This window comes from Drosophila ananassae, chromosome 2L (assembly GCF_017639315.1).
Source record: "Drosophila ananassae strain 14024-0371.13 chromosome 2L, ASM1763931v2, whole genome shotgun sequence".
Taxonomy (NCBI): Eukaryota; Metazoa; Arthropoda; class Insecta; order Diptera; family Drosophilidae; genus Drosophila; species Drosophila ananassae.
Genome location: NC_057927.1, coordinates 8,631,132 through 8,647,564, shown reverse-complemented (window position 1 = coordinate 8,647,564; position 16,433 = coordinate 8,631,132). Strand labels below are relative to the sequence as shown.

The 16,433-nt window shown below is 47.9% G+C and overlaps 4 protein-coding genes across 5 annotated transcripts; all 4 read right to left on the bottom strand.

Moving 5' to 3' along the window:
• Window positions 1-264: 264 nt before the first annotated feature.
• Window positions 265-3,746, bottom strand: LOC6500819 (membrane alanyl aminopeptidase). 2 transcript variants are annotated; one of them, XM_001953940.4, is made up of 6 exons: window positions 3,687-3,746; window positions 3,037-3,568; window positions 2,816-2,980; window positions 2,033-2,749; window positions 809-1,927; window positions 265-745 (listed from the first exon to the last, which is right to left on the bottom strand). In XM_001953940.4, exons 2-6 carry the CDS (start codon window positions 3,561-3,563, stop codon window positions 448-450), a joined length of 2,826 nt encoding a protein of 941 aa, XP_001953976.1. In that variant the 5' UTR covers window positions 3,564-3,568; window positions 3,687-3,746; the 3' UTR covers window positions 265-447. The 2 variants fall into 2 exon arrangements, with proteins under 2 accessions (XP_001953976.1, XP_032305750.1); XM_032449859.2 differs by lacking the exon at window positions 3,687-3,746 and having other exon boundaries at window positions 3,037-3,584.
• A 682-nt stretch (window positions 3,747-4,428) lies between these two features.
• On the bottom strand, window positions 4,429-7,943 carry LOC6500817 (aminopeptidase N). The gene is made up of 4 exons (XM_001953939.4): window positions 7,206-7,943; window positions 6,328-6,802; window positions 6,024-6,262; window positions 4,429-5,961 (listed from the first exon to the last, which is right to left on the bottom strand). Exons 1-4 carry the CDS (start codon window positions 7,898-7,900, stop codon window positions 4,515-4,517), a joined length of 2,856 nt encoding a protein of 951 aa, XP_001953975.1. The 5' UTR covers window positions 7,901-7,943; the 3' UTR covers window positions 4,429-4,514.
• An 867-nt stretch (window positions 7,944-8,810) lies between these two features.
• LOC6500816 (aminopeptidase N) lies at window positions 8,811-12,170 on the bottom strand. Its single transcript, XM_001953938.4, has 5 exons — window positions 11,598-12,170; window positions 11,228-11,383; window positions 10,454-11,164; window positions 9,179-10,397; window positions 8,811-9,120 (listed from the first exon to the last, which is right to left on the bottom strand). Exons 1-5 carry the CDS (start codon window positions 12,137-12,139, stop codon window positions 8,878-8,880), a joined length of 2,871 nt encoding a protein of 956 aa, XP_001953974.1. The 5' UTR covers window positions 12,140-12,170; the 3' UTR covers window positions 8,811-8,877.
• A 519-nt stretch (window positions 12,171-12,689) lies between these two features.
• On the bottom strand, window positions 12,690-16,104 carry LOC6500815 (aminopeptidase N). Its single transcript, XM_001953937.4, has 5 exons — window positions 15,496-16,104; window positions 15,130-15,285; window positions 14,360-15,073; window positions 13,076-14,303; window positions 12,690-13,009 (listed from the first exon to the last, which is right to left on the bottom strand). Exons 1-5 carry the CDS (start codon window positions 16,044-16,046, stop codon window positions 12,773-12,775), a joined length of 2,886 nt encoding a protein of 961 aa, XP_001953973.1. The 5' UTR covers window positions 16,047-16,104; the 3' UTR covers window positions 12,690-12,772.
• Window positions 16,105-16,433: the final 329 nt, after the last annotated feature.

Below are 16,433 nucleotides of genomic sequence, written 5' to 3'. Positions count from 1 at the left end.
CCGTTTTATTTCGCCAGATAAAGTTTTGGCCTGGCCTACAGATTAAGCGGCGATAATGGTGTGCCGCGATAATAGTTTCTGGCGGTGATTTACGCAGTCCGTCATCGGCCAATTGATGACTCTGGGGCTTTTTTTGTAGGTTCAATAATGGTGTCTTGGGAGAATAGAATTCGTTGCGATTGCTATGAGCCATATCTGCAATAAGTGACTCTTCGGGTAAATTCGGATAAAATTCATTATTCATTTGAAATTATAAAGTTTAAATTCAAGTTTGGCATCAAATTTCATACTTCTAATCTTTATTTACACTTTTAAGTCATTTAGTATATTTTTTCGACAAATCTATTTGTGTCTAGCCGTAAAGAACAAAGAAACTACAAGCTACTACTACTAGCTGTAAATACGGGTTATCGGAACGATCATTTTCCTAATCACAAGCAGTGGCGCTTATTGGCGCATGACGGTTGCCAGGGCCACCAGGAGAAGGCTCAGAACACTCAGAGCATTGGCCATAGCGCCTCCGTTGCGTCCAGCCAGGTAGCTGCGGAACACACCCAGCTTCGCCTGCGCCCATTCTAGGTTCTCGGAAACGGTGGCTTCTGCCGCAGTAAGAGTGGCCTGGGAGGATCCGAATTTGGATCCACTATTCTTGTTGAAGTTCTGGAGATCGGCGTACTGCTGTTCGGTGGTGAAGCGGGCGGCGATGTTGGAGATGACAGTCGCCACTGCGGAGTATCCGCCCATTCTGTTGTTGCAAAGAATACAAATCAATGAAAATAATCTGCTTACTGGTACCTAAAACACTTACGCTTCAGCCAGTTCCTCGAACTTCTGGGTGACCAAGGCAAACACCGGGCTCACATTCTCGTTGTTCTCAGTGTAGAGAGTGGCCAGCACTGAGGACTTGTCCTGGCGACGGATTTCGTCACTAAGGATCAGGTTGAACACTCGCTCAATTAGGGCCTGGGTCTTCACACAGCCGAACGAGTTCTGCAGCAGGGTCTCCTCGGTGGCCACGGTCTCGACCTTAAACTTGTTGTATAGAGCCTCGAACTCGGTGGAACCGCCCTCGCGCAGACCCACACAGTACACTGTGGCTCGGATGTTCTTGGGCACGGTTGACAGGGACTGGAAGTAGGTCTTGGCCCGGTTGATGCAGTCGGCACTGCCGTAGCGGCAGGCCCAGGACAGAACCTTGGTGCGCAGGTAGATGTCCAAGGCAGTATCAGACTCCGTCTCATTGAACCCAAGCTTGTTGTACGCCTTCTGTGTAAGCGCTTGGATGTAGCTATTGAAGTTGGCGGTGTCGTTGCCCAGGCGGATAGTCAGGAAGCTGAAACCGTTGAAGGCGGAAGTCCAGGGAATGTAATGGGTCTCCGTCTCCAGGTACTCGATCACATCCAGAGTTAGGTTGTAAGATATTAGTCCAGCTCGAGCCAAGTTAAAAAGATCGTCGACTATCTGAGCTCGGTTGTTTTCATGTACCCCACCCCAGCTATTACTGGCAAGAAGAGACTGGATGGAGCGCCAGTTGTTTTCAGTGTAGTTAACGCGATAGTATCCACATTGTTGGACATTCACTATAATCCAATCCAGAGCATGGTGGAAATTCCAAGTTTCGGGCTCTGTGCCGTTAAGAATGAAGTTTGTCGTGGTGTTGTAAAATTTAGGACTGATACTGTTTGTGAACGTTATGGGCACGGAGTACACCAGACTGGCATTGGACCCATCATTCTCCTTCAAAAGAAATCGCTGCTGGGTGAAGCGGACTGACATGCGATCGCTGGAAAGCTCAGCATTTACAAGCGGATAGCCCACCTGGGTAGTGAAGCTTTCGAAGATTTCTTTGGAGCTGTTTTTAAAACGATCCGGCCAAGTGCTTTGCCATTCCGCCAGTAGATACTCGGGACGCGATGACTTATGAGAGCTTGAAGGGAGAAGTAATTTTCAATTAATGATATACGTCGAATCAATTATTTACAGTTTATAAAAACTTAAAACTAAAAAAAGTTATTTATTAAGAGAAACTTACTATTTGACAAGATAGCTCTGCAGTGCCAATCGGAACTCATCCTCTCCCATGGTGTGCTTCATCATTCGGATGAATGTGGCGCCCTTATTGTAGGAAATGCTGTTGAACATGCGGCTCAGGTGGGCGGGGGTGTAGGTATTTGGGTCGGTCAGCGGGTTGGTGGCGTTCGTCGAATCCATGGCCATAACCGACTGGATCTGGTCTACAACGAACTGGTTCTCCAGCTCCCACTTGTCCTCCGCCATAGCGGTGCCAAAGTACTGGAAGTACCGTGCGAATCCCTCGTTAAGCCATGTGTAGCTCCACCACTCGCAGGTGACCAGGTCGCCGAACCACATGTGGGCCTGTTCATGAGCCACCACGGCGGCGATCGCCTGACGGGAGGCCAGGGTAGTGGCGGACTCATCCACCAGCAGACTGCGTTCCCTGTAGGTCAGAAGACCCCAGTTCTCCATGGCACCGGCCGAGAAGTCGGGGATAGCTGCCATGTCCATTTTGTCATTTCCAAGAGTGTAGTATTCCAAATTCAGGTACTCGCCCATCTTCTGCAGGATCTCGATACCAACATTGTAGGGATACTGGGTCTGGGCATAGTACTCGGGGCGGGCCAATACGCGGAACTTGTCGTCCGTGCGAGCGGCAAACTCGGAAATGATGAAGGCCACCAGGTAGGTGGACATAATGGGCGTGGTCGCAAACACATCCTCGAAATAGCCACTGTTAAGATTTTGATGATAAACCAGCCATTATGGTTTAAAGAACGAGGTTTGTTTCAAAACTTACGCTTCAGTGCTAGGGTAGGATCCAATCAGACGCGTGTTACTGACCGAGTTGAAGGTCCTGTAGCGCTTTAGGGTGATGTTGAAGGTGGCCTTGAACTTGGGCTCATCGAAGCTGGGGAAGGCGCGACGGGCGTGGTTGGTCTGAAACTGGGTGGATCCCAGCCATCTGCAAGTGGATTATTTAAGAGGGAGTTTTTTTGGAGTCACTTCGGATTTACGCACTTGGTAACATTGTTGTCATCCACGTAGTAGCTCTTGTAGAACCCATGCATGTCGTCCTCCATAAGACCAGTGTAAACGAAATGCAGGATGTACGGAGTATTCGCCGCCAAATTAGCCGCCGTGGTCAGCTTCACAATATCCGTGTCCGGATTGGTCTCGTTGGCGGCATTGAAGTTTGTCCCGGCCGGAGTAGCCACTCCCTGAGCGGGTTTGGCCCAGTACTCGCTTACCGAGAAAGTGAGGTTCTTGGCGTGGAGGTGTACCGAGTTGGTGATCTCAGTCGGAACCACTTCGATGTGCACCTCACCGTCGAAGGTGAAGCGCTTGAGGCCATCGGACTCCAAAAGGTACGGCCGCAGCGTGATGTTGTAGCTGACGGGAAGGATGTGGCTGGCCAGTCGGTAGTCGGCCAGCTCGGTGGCTAAAGTGACCGGGGGCTGAACTTCATCCAGGATCAACGGACGGGTGTCTGCAGCCGTCAAGGACAGGCAGGCTGCCAGAAAGAATGCCACTCGCAGGGCAATCATTTTCGCTAGGATAAAATAATACTTTAAGTATTGTGCAACTTTTAATCCTAATCTTGATTAAAGCAAACATTGATAGAACGGAGTTTTGCTCGTTTATAACTTGTGTAGAACTGCAATACTTACTTCTCCAAAGTTTCGGTTTCCTGCGGATCTATTCGTCGACTAAAGCTCTATGGGTTTGTACCTGTATATATGGAGATTCTAGGTGGAAATTTGTGCTTTTTTTGTATTATCTGATGCTTATCTCCAATCTTAATGCTTTATTCTCACTAGATAAAGGGATTAGGGGCGATAATCATGATAAGGATTCGGCGCGTGATTTACGCCAGTCTGGCATCGGTCTGCATATGGTGGTGCATTTCCAGGTGCACTTTTTTAGCGATGTACTGCTTCCAATCTTATCGACCATGAGTTGCTATCTCTGTTAAAAGAACTTTGGATAGGCCGTTGCCAAATTGGATTGTGTTTTCTGTACTCATGAGGGTTTATCACTGAAAAGATTATACGGCAAAATTTCAACATTTACATATTTTCTCGTAACTGTTCCTTCAACATAATATAGTTTATCCTCTTTATTATATAAAAATTTTTTGTTTTTTTATGAATATACGTTTCACTTGTTTTAGGCACTCATATCTTTAACAAGGTATATGAATTATATAAAATAACAAATAAGACCTTGGAAGACGTTATTGTTATATTCTTAGTGTCGAGAAGTGGCTTTAGTTGCCAAGGTTGATTACGAACGTATTTATAGTTCTCTTAAAGACGGGGAAATTTATGAGATCAGCATTCTTATCCGGCCGATTCTTCGGCACTTTCGACAACGCAATTCACGGCCATAAACCAAGAAAGCCATTGTAAATTTAACAGGTTTAAAGTATTTTTTGAAATTTATTGTGGCACAAGAGCAAATAACTATGACTAACTTAGAGGACGCTAGGTATGGATCTAGATCAGCTTGGCGGCCAGGAAGCACAGGACGGTGGCCAGCAGGGAGGCATTCAGGGCGGAGCTACCGCCGGTACGGTATCCGGCCATCCAGGACACCAGGGGCTCCTTGTTGGCGGTGAGCCAGTCATTGTTTGCCTTGAAGTTGGCCTCCACGCTGGCCTGCAGCGTGCTCGGAACGTACTCGCTGTCCTTGACCTTTTCGACTAGATTCTGCACTGCCTGTTGCTGGTCAGCAGAAACAGCATAGGCAGAGATGCCCAGAATGTCACTATACAGAGGGTTTACTCCACCAAATCCTGAGTTCAGCTGGCCGTAGGCCTCCCAGTTCTTATCTAGGAAGTCGATGGCGGCCAGAAGACCCACCTCGCCTCGGGAGTACACTGGGCTAAGCACAGTGATTCTCTCTTGGGTGCGCAGGCTATCGTCAATACTGCTGTTCAGGAACTTCTCGAGCTGGGTGGTGCTCTGGGAGCAGCCCAGGGAGGAGATCAGGAGCCGGCGCTCGGCTTGGTCGTTAGAGTCGATCAGCTTTTTGAAGACAAAGTCGAAGACTCTGTCGTCGGCCTTCTTCAAGCCGTTGCAGTATACCTGCGACTGCAAGTTCGGTTCGATGACGGTACCCTGATCCACAAGAGCCTCCAGCTTGGCCGTGGTCTCTGCCAGGCAGCTCTCCACTCCGGCCAGGCAAGCGATGTTGATCAGAATGTTTCGTGTGTACTTAACCAGGTGCTGCTCTCCAGTCAGATCAAGTACTCCGAACTTGTCGAACTGTTCGCTGACCAACTGGCTTACGTAGAACTGGAAGTTGGAGTACGAGGCGTCGCCGCTCAGGTAGCGGTTAAAGAGGGTGATCACTGTGTTGGCCGCCGACCAGGGCGAGTACTGATCCTCCTTGGGCAGATAGGTCAGCAGCTGCAGCAGCGTAGAATGGGACACGCGGCCACTGGTAGCGAAGCGGTACAGGTCGTTGATCAACTGGGCGCGGTTCTCGGGAGCGATCTTGTGAGGGCGCGCCAGCAGGAAGTCAATCAGCAGCTGCCAGTTGGTCTCATCGTAGTTGACACGGTAGTAGAATACTTGCTTCTTGTTCAGGAGAAGCCAGTTGGCGTTGTCCAGGCTGGCGTTCACGGTGATCTCTCTCTGGTTCAGCAAGTAGTGGGTGGCTTCGGTGTTGCGGAAGTCCGATTTCGAGGCATCAGCATAGTTCACCGGCACGTACCACAGCTTATCGTTGGTATAGTCCTTGTCGTTGGTGTAGACCTCCTGCCGAATGGTGAAGGATCCATTCTGGTAATTACGAGTTACAGTCAGAAGAGGAACTCCGCCCTGGTTGGACCAGCTGCCCATCATCTCAGCAATGGTGGCTGGAACGGCATAGTTCTCCTCAACGGCGGCCTTGGCTATACCGTCGAAGAGTTTGGAGGGATTGGCAGCAGTGTATTGGCTAAGGGATAACGTAGGGATAAATATGATGAATATATGACTGTATGTACTTATAACACTTACTTGTCCACAAGATAGTTGTGAAGACCACGCTGGAACACTTTGTTGGTGAGGGCATGACGCCACATGTTCAACACGGATCCTGCCTTGGCATAGGACACAGAGTCATAAAGCAGGGCGATTTCGGAAGGCTTCTGGACGAAGTAGCTCATGGGACGGGCACTGGCACTGGCATCGTATACCAGAGCGCTTTGGTAGGAGCCGGCATGGAAGGTCTGGAAGATGTCCCACTCGGGATAGGCCTACGAAACGTACAAACGAATAGTTAAAGAGCCCGAGAGAAAGCTGATGGATCAAATAAACCCACCAGATCCACAGCCAGGTTCTCGAATAGAGTGGCAAAGCCCTCCTTCAGCCACAGGTAGCTCCACCACTCGATGGCTACCAGATCGCCGAACCACATGTGGGCATCCTCATGGGACTCAATAGTGGCAATGTTGGTCTGAGTGTTAATGGTGGAGTTCTCGGGGTTGTAGAGCAGATACTCCTCGCGGTAGGTGGCCAGACCCCAGTTCTCCATGGCTCCGGCGGCAAAGTCGGGAATGCCAGCCTGGTCCAACTTGGGTAGCTGGAAGGGCACACCAAAGTAGTCGGAAAGACGCTTCTCCACCAACATGCCGTTAGTCAGGGCCCACTCCTGGTCGCCCAGGGTTCCCTCTCTGGAGTACACGCGCTGGGTCAGTTTGTTGAATTCGCCTTCGGTGTACACGAACTGGGAGACGATGAAGGCCACTAGGTAGGAGGGCATGTTCACGGTCTTCTGGAAGGAGGTCACTCCAGAACTGGCGGGACAAATTTAAATAAATAAATTATTACTACTCATTCAATATTAATTATCATTGATTGTCAATAATTAGTAGTAGATGGTAGTCATATTTTTATTAATGGCTTATGTGAGAAATAAGGAATCTAGAAATATTTTTAATTGTTTTCTTAGTCATTGAAAACTCAAAATTTTAACACTCAAATTTAAAAAGTGATGCGTAATGGCTATAAAGTTGATTGGCGGGTCAATGGCAAGATACCAGTACAATTTATTAAGGTGATAAAAATACTTCTAAGAAATTAGGTAACCGTTTTAAACACGTGAAATCGTAGAGTCATAAAGGCGCTCTATGAGTTCCATATCACTTAAGTGAGTTACAAAACACTCATTCGCGGGGTAGCCCGAAGGGTGTTACATACCTGGATGTAGTCTCGTTTACAGGCATGTTGCTGATGGCATTGTAGGAGGGATCGTGCTTAATGGTGATGGTAAAGTTGGCACGTTTGGAGGGCTCATCGTAGCAGGGGAAGGCGTGGCGAGCGTCGGTGCTCTCGAACTGGGTGGTGGCCAGATATTTGGTGTTGCCTTCGTCGTCAGTGTAGGTGGACAGGTAGAAGCCGCCATTGTCCGTACGTAGGTTGCCCTCGTAGTTGATGGTCACCAGCCAGGTGGTGTCTTCTGGGAACTCCAGCCCAGTCTTCAAGAGAGTAAGGAACTCTCGTTCTTCCTCGTACGTACTGGTCAAGGTGTGCAATTCGGCATTTTCGACATTAAGCTGCTGGGCGGTGGCCGTGAAGTTCTCCAGCTGGCGGGCATGGATCACAATGCTTGAAGTCTTGGTCAGGACACTCACGGTGATGGCAACAACGCCCGTGAAATGAGTGTCGCCGGTGTGGACATTAGTGGTCAGGGTAACATCGTACTCCACGGGAATCGTTTCGTTAGGCAGCCGGTAGTTGGGATCGTCGGCGAGAGGAACCACTCGCTGATTGGGATTTTCCAAGCGCTGGAATTGCTCGAAAGGCGGGAACTCACGAACCACGGCCGCCTGGATCGAGGCGGCCACCAGGACGACCAAACACAGGGACAACCTCCCGAATAGAACGCGACCCATGGCGAAAATGCGAAAAACTGAGTCCCCAAAACACTTTAACGTCTCTTTTAAGCGAGATCGGGCATCTTATCACTGGGCACAGGGCATAAAGATTAGGCCAATTTAGGCGAGCCATAAAGCGCCATTTGGCCGTAAATAACCGCTTCGATGGCTCCATATCGCGAATTTGACCGAGAGCATGTACCGGCTCAACAAGGTGGTAACAAGTTCCCGGCTAAGATAATGTCGAATAAGTGAGGCCTTTCGAGATACTTGCGCTGATAACAAGTCTCAAGTGGCTGGACTGCCCTTCATCTGATAATATGTTCATAAGCCTCCTTAAGAACCTCACCAGGGGTAATTCGGAAGTATTATAGCCCAATAACTCTTTGAATAACCATTGAAAAAATTGCTACCATTCTCATTAATGCTGGGGATTTTTCCCGAAATAATCTTACTCTTAGACTCGGTTCAGGGAAACTTGGGAATCTCGATAGTAACGAATATCTCGACAATTATACTCTTGAACGTTTGGTTCTCCAGAGAATTACTCAGCATAATGTCAAATTCGACGCGGTAACTCATATTTCCAGACCTTAGATTAATCGTATAAATCAAATGGCGCCTCAAAACAAAAGGGCATTATGTGATTTGAAGGTTTTCAATCGCTAATTGAATGAAGCGGCCACGTGAACTCCATAAACCGATCCGGCTGTTGTAAATATCCGCTTGATAATCGAATTTCGTCCTAAGCCCAACTAATGGTTATCGGTACTCCATCGGTACTGCCGATAATGAAAGAAATTCCCAGAACTCTGATAAGATGGATCAGTTTGGAAATCATCTAAAGCCATAAACTTCATCATTCAAGGGGAACTTTGCACAACGTAGGGGAATTTCTTAATTCTTCGCCATTTAGAAGCCGAATCTATTTCAGTTCTGGTTGAGTCACATAGATTTATTTATTTTATGGCTTCCACTTGACAAAATGACTTTGTCTAAACAAAAGACGCTAACAGTGCAAAAAGTGCACTAACAAACATAATTGCTAGGGAAGACTTGAAACTAGTACCAGAACTTGTTTCAGGATATATATAATCTGCTGTCCAGTTCATTATGGGATCGCGATTGACTGACAGCCAATCGTAATTTAACTGAATTCTGGATTCAATGACGGCGGCTAGATCATCCTCGAGGTATTGGGGCCCCTTTAACTTAATCTCCTCTACCAGAGCGAGTAGCTGAAAAAAGTTTGCAGAGTAAATATTTTGCAGAAAAAGATTACCAATTCAACCCTACCCTTTTTTCCTCCGCCTCGCCAACTACATAGTTGGCCATCTCCCGCAGATCGGCGTCTAGATGCTTGTTTGTTTCATTTAGCCCTGTAGCATAAATATACCAGTTCTCCTCTAGGTACGATAAGCTTTCTCTTAGACCTTCGTTGCTCTTCGTGAAGGCCGAGTTGAGTAAAGAAGTGCTCTCCGAGTAGCTCAACGAATTGGTTGTGGAAAGCTTGAAGAATTTATCGAGTTGACCCGATATCGTCGAGCAACCGAGGGAGGAAATGAACAGACTTCGATCTGTGGCATCCGTAGAAGCCACCAAGTCTGAGAGCACTCTATCGTATACAGTATCTGTTGGACTTCGCAGGCCGGAACAGTAGACCTGCGTCCTCAGACTGGGTTCAATAGCTGTTCCATTGAACAGGAACTCTGACAACTTATTGGACGCTTGTAGAAGGCATACTTCACTCTTTACTTGACACGCCAAGCTAACGATTATATTCCGCAGATAGTTTCTCAGATAATGCTCCCCAGGAATCTCGTGTACACCGATTCTGTCTAAGACAGGCTCTACGAGATTCCTCACGAATTGCCGGAAAGAATTGGGATCCTCTCCTCGCAAGTACCGATCGTAAGCGGTAAGGACAGTGTTGGCGTTGGACCAAGGAGCGTACTGGTCCTCATACTTCAGATAAGTGAGCAATCTCAGTAGGACGCTGTGGCTCAGGCGACCAGTGGTCACGAAGATGTACGCATCGCTCAACAACTGAGCCCGGTTTCGAACGTGAATCTTGTGGTGGTTATTGTTAAGGCCATCGATAATGCGGTCATAGTTCTCCAGATCGTACAGGGTGCGATAGTAGAAGGCGCTCTTCAGATTGAAAATGATCCAGTCCTCACTAGCGATTGCTACGTCCGAGATCTCGACCTCCGTCGTATTGAGGAGGTAGTGCGAGGCGCTCGTGTTCCTGTAATCTGGATTGGAGGCGGTGGCAAAGTTGATGGGCACGTACCAGGTGATCTGGTTGGAGTCGTCAACAGCGAGATACCTCTGTTGCTTGACGGTAAAGGTTCCAGTCGCATAGTTTCGGGTCACGGTCAGCAGGGGATAGCCAGCCTTCTGGGACCAGCTGCTGAATATGTTGTCCACCGAGGTGGGCAAGGACAGACCGTGTTCGTCGGCCGACTCCTGGAGAGCGGCGAATAGGTCCCACTCGTCGCAGGATGTGTACTGGCTGAAGATTTAAATGTTTTTAAACTAAAAGGATTTTTTATAATTCTGACTACTCACTTCTTGGTAAGATACTTGTTCAACCCCGCTCGGAAGACCCGATCAGTCCAGGCATTCTTGAACATATACAGCACAGCCGAAGGCTTGGCGTAGGAGAATGTATTGTATCGCCCGGAGATCTCGTTGGGAGTCTGTACGTAGTGGGTCATGGGAACTGCAGAGGTGGAGGCATCGTTTAAAAGAGCGCTATTGTAGTCGCTGACATGGTAGATCTGGTATGTGTCCCACTCGGGGAAGGCAATGTCGTTGGACTCATAGGAGAAGAGGGTGGCAAAGCCTTCCTTCAGCCAGAGATAGGTCCACCATTGGATGGAAACGAGGTCTCCGAACCACATGTGGGCGTACTCGTGACCAATGATGTTCGCAATGCTTGTCTTCAAGTCGATGGTGGAGTTCTCTTTGGACCAAACCATGTATTGCTCCCCGTAGGTGGCCAGGCCCCAGTTTTCCATTGCTCCACCTTTGCCAGGAATGCCGGCCTGGTCCAATTTTGGAAGGGGGAAGGGGATTCCGAAGTATCCGGCCAGGCTGGATTCCACCACCAAACCTGACCACATGGCCCACTCCTGCTGACCCACTTTTCCATTCTGGGTAAAAACGCGCTGCTGAAGATCGTTCAACTGACCGGCTGTGTACCCAAAATCGGACACCACAAATGCGACGAGATAGGTGGACATTTTGGGGGTCGTCTGGAAGGCTGTGACTCCGAGACTAAAAAAAAATTAATAAGTGGGAATGAGTGGGAAAATCTAATGAAATAAATAAAAAGACAACCTGCTAGCAGATTCATTCACGGGCATATTGCTGATTGCCGAGTAGGAAGGGTCATGGTGTATGGTAATAGTGAAGTTGGCTCTCCTGGCGGGCTCATCGTATCCGGGAAAGGCATGTCGAGCATTGGTGCTCTCGAACTGGGTTGCCGCCAAGTAACTGACAGAAGATAACATTAATTAATTACCTTATTAACAGACTCTTGTCAACAAAGCAAAACTAAATTTGAGATAAGGGACATTAGGATGATAAGAAATAAAAGAACCGAATACCAGCTAATCACACCTGGTTTTTATTATTGTTTGATAAGCAATTGCAAATCATTATCTCTGTAATAAACTATTAATTACGTCTGGCCGAAGGATCCACTTACCGCTCTGTTCCGTTGTCGTCCGTGTAGCTGGTCCTGTGGAATCCGGCCATGTCGCTTCTCAGGGTACCGTTGTAATTCACGGTTAGGGTCCACTTCGTGTTCGCAGCAAAGCTCGTGTTAGTCTCCGTGGCCGTGAGGACAAGGAACTCCCTTTGGGGGTCAAGAGTTACATTCAGCGGAATCTCCGTAGAATTGACCTCATCCCTACTGACTATGGATGCCTCAAACCCCTCTGTCTGACGGTAGTGCAACTTGATCTCCGACGATTCTTCCAAAACTTCAATGTCGATCTGAACTGTACCGTAGAATTCCCTGTCTCCATTGTGAACATCTGTCCAGAGTTCTATCCTGTAGGCCTCCGGGGCCGTGTTGTTTGGCAATCGGTAGTTTTCTTCACTGTTGTCATCCAGCCGAGGAGAGGTGGATTCTTGGGCCCCTGCTTCCAACTGGGAGCTCTCAAGAAGTGTTGGCCTTGGAGGGATCAAAAGCGACTCCAGGCTACTCACTGCCAGGACCATCAAGATCCACGATATGTGCCACATTGCGTCGGTTCTAAGTCTCTTAGCTGATTGAAAGCACACCTCCCTATGGCGGCCTATTTATGGGTATTTAGTACCAGCGTGCTATCTTAGTACTAACATATCTAATCCTTACGGGCCTCATTGATAATTAACTGGTTTTATGAGCCAATTATGACTAGACAAGCCAAAACTGAGAAAAAAAATGCATCAGCATTATAACTATATTTTGAAGGGGAAAACAACTTTTATGTATCCTTAGTTCAATAAGAAGAATTTTTTGTTTGGTCTCAAACTTGTGAAAAACACCATGTCAGAAAATTGCCAAGCAAAGTTATCCAAATTGAATACACCTTTAGTTTTAGAGATTGCAATGCCATGTTATCAATGGAAATTATCGTCTAAAAGAAATCAAAATAAAACACAAACCGCGTCACGCCATGACATCTGATGGAACTTAGATGTTTAACGCATTTTATATCTTTTCGCATTTTCTTACAAATGGGAAAGCCCCACAAAATTATACTCTTTTATTTACATTTTCATACAAATGCATACAATGAAGAGACCCATACTTGGTGTAAGGAAGTTATATTTAAGTCATAAATCGTTTAGCTATTGATTTTTTTTTATCAGAAATATTAACAATTACTTAATCTAATACAGCTTTGAAAGCAGCAAAGCCATCGCACTGATCAAAACAGTGGCGAGAGACACCGTCAGACCCGAACTGCCACTCCCCGAAATGTGGCTGTTAACCCAGGAGATCACAGGGTCGCGGTTGGTGTCCAGCCAATCGAAGTTCGACTGAATCCTAGAGTTGACGGTGGAGGACAAATCGTCCTGCAGATAACCGTTTTCCTTAGACTGAACTTCTTCAACCAAGGCATTAAGCTAAGAAAGAAAAAAACATTTTTACAACTCTGATGGCCAAAAAAAGAAAATATAGTCAAGTCTTACCCTGGTCTTCTGCTTTTCGCTGACCACGTAAGTGGCAATGCCACGCAGAGCCAAATCCAGGGGCTTTGCGCTATCTGAAGATAGCTGCGCGTAGGCCTCCCAGTTGGACTCAAGGAACTCCAGACTGGCGGTGACACCATCCTCGCTCTGGGAATAAGCTGCGTTCAACAGGGAAGTGCGCTGCGAGTAGCTCAGTCCATTGCTGGTATCCAAGGATAGGTTCAAGAAATTACCCAGTTGTGAGGCTTGAAGAGAACAACCCAGTGAGGAGATGAACAGGCTGCGGTCAGTGGCATCCGTGGTGGCAAGCAGGTCTGAAATGACCCTTTCGTACACCACATCGGTGGGATTCCGCAGACCGGCACAGTAGGCTTGGGTCCTCAAGGTGGGTTCAATAACGATTCCGTCGAACAAGAACTCGGAGAGCTTCCTGGCTGACGCCGTATGGCATTCGACGCTGCCCACCTGGCATGCTAAGCTAACAAGGACAATGCGCAAGTAGTTGTTCAGATAGTGTTCCCCGGGGATCTCGTTCACACCTAGCTTTTCAAAAACGGGATCGATCAGTTCTTGCACGAAAGTCTGGAAATTGCCATAGGATTCATCGCCTCGCAAATAGCGATTGAAGACTGTCAGAATGGTGTTGGCATTGGACCAGGGAGCGTACTGTTCCTCGTACTTCAGGTAAGTGAGCAATCTTAGCAGGACGCTGTGGCTCAGGCGACCGGTGGTCACGAAGATGTATGCATCGTACAATAACTGAGCCCGGTTTCGAACGTGAATCTTGTGGTGATTATTGTTAAGGCCATCGACAATGCGGTCATAGTTATCCAGATCGTACAGGGTGCGATAGTAGAAGGCGTTCTTCAGATTGAAAATGATCCAGTCCTCACTAGCGATTGCTACGTCCGAGATCTCGACCTCCGTCGTATTGAGGAGGTAGTGCGAGGCGCTCGTGTTCCTGTAATCTGGATTGGAGGCGGTGGCAAAGTTGATGGGCACGTACCAGGTGATCTGGTTGGAGTCGTCTACAGCGAGATACCTCTGTTGCTTTACGGTAAAGGTTCCAGTCGCATAGTTTCGAGTCACGGTCAGCAGGGGATAGCCAGCCTTCTGGGACCAGCTGCTGAATATGTTGTCCACCGAGGTGGGCAAGGACAGACCGTGTTCGTCGGCCGACTCCTGGAGAGCGGCGAATAGGTCCCACTCGTCGCAGGATGTGTACTGGCTGAAGATTTAAATGTTTTTAAACTAAAAGGATTTTTTATAATTCTGACTACTCACTTCTTGGTAAGATACTTGTTCAACCCCGCTCGGAAGACCCGATCAGTCCAGGCATTCTTGAACATATACAGCACAGCCGAAGGCTTGGCGTAGGAGAAGGTATTGTATCGCCCGGAGATTTCGGTGGGAGTCTGTACGTAGTGGGTCATGGGAACTGCAGAGGTGGAGGCATCGTTTAAAAGAGCGCTATTGTAGTCGTTGACATGGTAGATCTGGTATGTGTCCCACTCGGGGAAGGCAATGTCGTTGGACTCGTAGGAGAAGAGGGTGGCAAAGCCTTCCTTCAGCCAGAGATAGGTCCACCATTGGATGGAAACGAGGTCTCCGAACCACATGTGGGCGTACTCGTGACCAATGATGTTCGCAATGTTAGTTTTCAAGTTGATCGTTGAGTTCTCCTTGGTCCACCACATGTACTGTTCCCGGTAGGTGGCCAGGCCCCAGTTCTCCATCGCTCCGGCGGAGAAATCCGGAATGCCAGCCTGGTCCAGCTTAGGCAGAGGGAAGGGCACTCCGAAGTAGCTAGCCAGGCTTGACTCCACAACTAATCCCGACCATAGGGCCCACTCCTGCTGATCCTGCTTGCCCTTCTGCGAGAAGACGCGCTGCGGAAGATTATTAAGTTCACCTCCGGTGGAATCGAAATCGGTGATGATGAAGGCCACGAGGTAGGTGGACATCTTGGGACTTGTGTTGAAGGAGGTTACTCCAGAGCTAAGGAAAATATCAATTAGTGATAATTTTCTGACATTTTTGACCAAGAAATCTACCTGGTAGCAGCCTCATTTACGGGCATGTTGCTAATGGCCGTGAAGGAGGGGTCGTGGTGCAGCGTGATGGTGAAGTTGGCCCTCCTGGCGGGTTCGTCGTAGCAGGGAAACGCGTGCCGGGCATTGGTGCTCTCGAACTGGGTGGTGGCTAGGTAGCTGAAATACAAAATTAATTCCATAGCCAATTAGTTGCAATTGTATTGTCGATCAAATTGAAAAATCAGGCGAGATAAGCGAAACTATGTTGACCGATATGAAATCTTTGGGTTGTAAACCAACTTATCAAGTTGTTCAGTTCGTAATGAGGACTTTAAAAGGTCATAAAAGCGAAGAATTTCAAAATATTATTCAGAAGACTTCACTTACTGAACTTGGTTGTCCACTCCAGTGTAGCTGGATATATAGAAGCCACCCATATCCGATCGCAGCGTGCCGTTGTAAGTAATGCTTAGTGTCCAGTTAGTATTGGCCTCAAAGGGTTCCGTGGAATCCGGGCGCGTAAGGATCAGGAACTGGCGCAGGGTCTCGTTGGCGACCGTCAGTGGGATCGCAGTGGGATCGGTCTGATCCCGACTGATGATAGTGGCCACGTGGTCGGATGTCTGCAGGAAGTGCAGCTTGATCTCCGTGGTAGGCTCCAGAACCTGAATATCAATCTGGACACTTCCGTTGAATTCCCTAGTTCCATTATGCACGTTTGTCCAGAGTTCAACCCGGTAGGCTTCTGGGGCTGTGTTGTTTGGAAGTCGATAGTTTCCCTCGCTGTTGTCGTCCGCCCGAGGACTAATCAGCGAATAGGTGCCTTTCGTCTCTAGCTGGACATCCTCTATATCCAAGGACAATGGAGGGATCAGACGAGCCTGTGAACTGGCCACTGCCAGGAACAGGATACACGATTTCAGCAGCCACATCGCCATGTCGGCTGCTCCAGGAAAAGTCACTTGATTAGTGTGAGTCGGCCGGCCGCTTGGGCCCTATTTATGGAATTGGCCGTAATCTAATCCCGACCACCTTCCACCATAAAGATTGTTGCGCAACACTCGATAAAACGGACAAAAGTGCACTTGGCCAAGACAAGCGGAACAGCCCAATAAAAGGACAATAAAACGCTCAATCACCAGATAGTAAAGCTTGCTGAAAAAATCTTACGTCTTACTTTCCAAATAAAAGTTATATCTGAAAAATACCCAGGTTATATCCCACTAGCACCAACCATGACTTGGTAGTTCTCGATGAATTCTAAAATTGTCGGTTAATCAAATAATAACTTTTGTCTGAGAGGTCTAAGCATACAAGTTTAACTA

What these genes read in the sequence shown, in the direction of transcription:
- LOC6500819 (XM_001953940.4), bottom strand. Translation starts at nt 3,563, where the DNA reads ATGATTGCCCTGCGAGTGGCATTCTTTCTGGCAGCCTGCCTGTCCTTG. An exon ending in GATGACAACAATGTTACCAA is followed by an intron (nt 2,981 to 3,036) that starts GTGCGTAAATCC and finishes ATCCACTTGCAG; the next exon opens with ATGGCTGGGATCCACCCAGT. An exon ending in TCCTACCCTAGCACTGAAGC is followed by an intron (nt 2,750 to 2,815) that starts GTAAGTTTTGAA and finishes AAATCTTAACAG; the next exon opens with TGGCTATTTCGAGGATGTGT.
- LOC6500817 (XM_001953939.4), bottom strand. Translation starts at nt 7,900, where the DNA reads ATGGGTCGCGTTCTATTCGGGAGGTTGTCCCTGTGTTTGGTCGTCCTG. An exon ending in GTAAACGAGACTACATCCAG is followed by an intron (nt 6,803 to 7,205) that starts GTATGTAACACC and finishes TTGTCCCGCCAG; the next exon opens with TTCTGGAGTGACCTCCTTCC. An exon ending in AGAACCTGGCTGTGGATCTG is followed by an intron (nt 6,263 to 6,327) that starts GTGGGTTTATTT and finishes TACGTTTCGTAG; the next exon opens with GCCTATCCCGAGTGGGACAT.
- LOC6500816 (XM_001953938.4), bottom strand. Translation starts at nt 12,139, where the DNA reads ATGTGGCACATATCGTGGATCTTGATGGTCCTGGCAGTGAGTAGCCTG. An exon ending in GACGACAACGGAACAGAGCG is followed by an intron (nt 11,384 to 11,597) that starts GTAAGTGGATCC and finishes ATCTTCTGTCAG; the next exon opens with TTACTTGGCGGCAACCCAGT. An exon ending in GTGAATGAATCTGCTAGCAG is followed by an intron (nt 11,165 to 11,227) that starts GTTGTCTTTTTA and finishes ATTTTTTTTTAG; the next exon opens with TCTCGGAGTCACAGCCTTCC.
- LOC6500815 (XM_001953937.4), bottom strand. Translation starts at nt 16,046, where the DNA reads ATGGCGATGTGGCTGCTGAAATCGTGTATCCTGTTCCTGGCAGTGGCC. An exon ending in AACAAGTATCTTACCAAGAA is followed by an intron (nt 14,304 to 14,359) that starts GTGAGTAGTCAG and finishes TTAAATCTTCAG; the next exon opens with CCAGTACACATCCTGCGACG. An exon ending in GCGAAAAGCAGAAGACCAGG is followed by an intron (nt 13,010 to 13,075) that starts GTAAGACTTGAC and finishes TTTCTTTCTTAG; the next exon opens with CTTAATGCCTTGGTTGAAGA.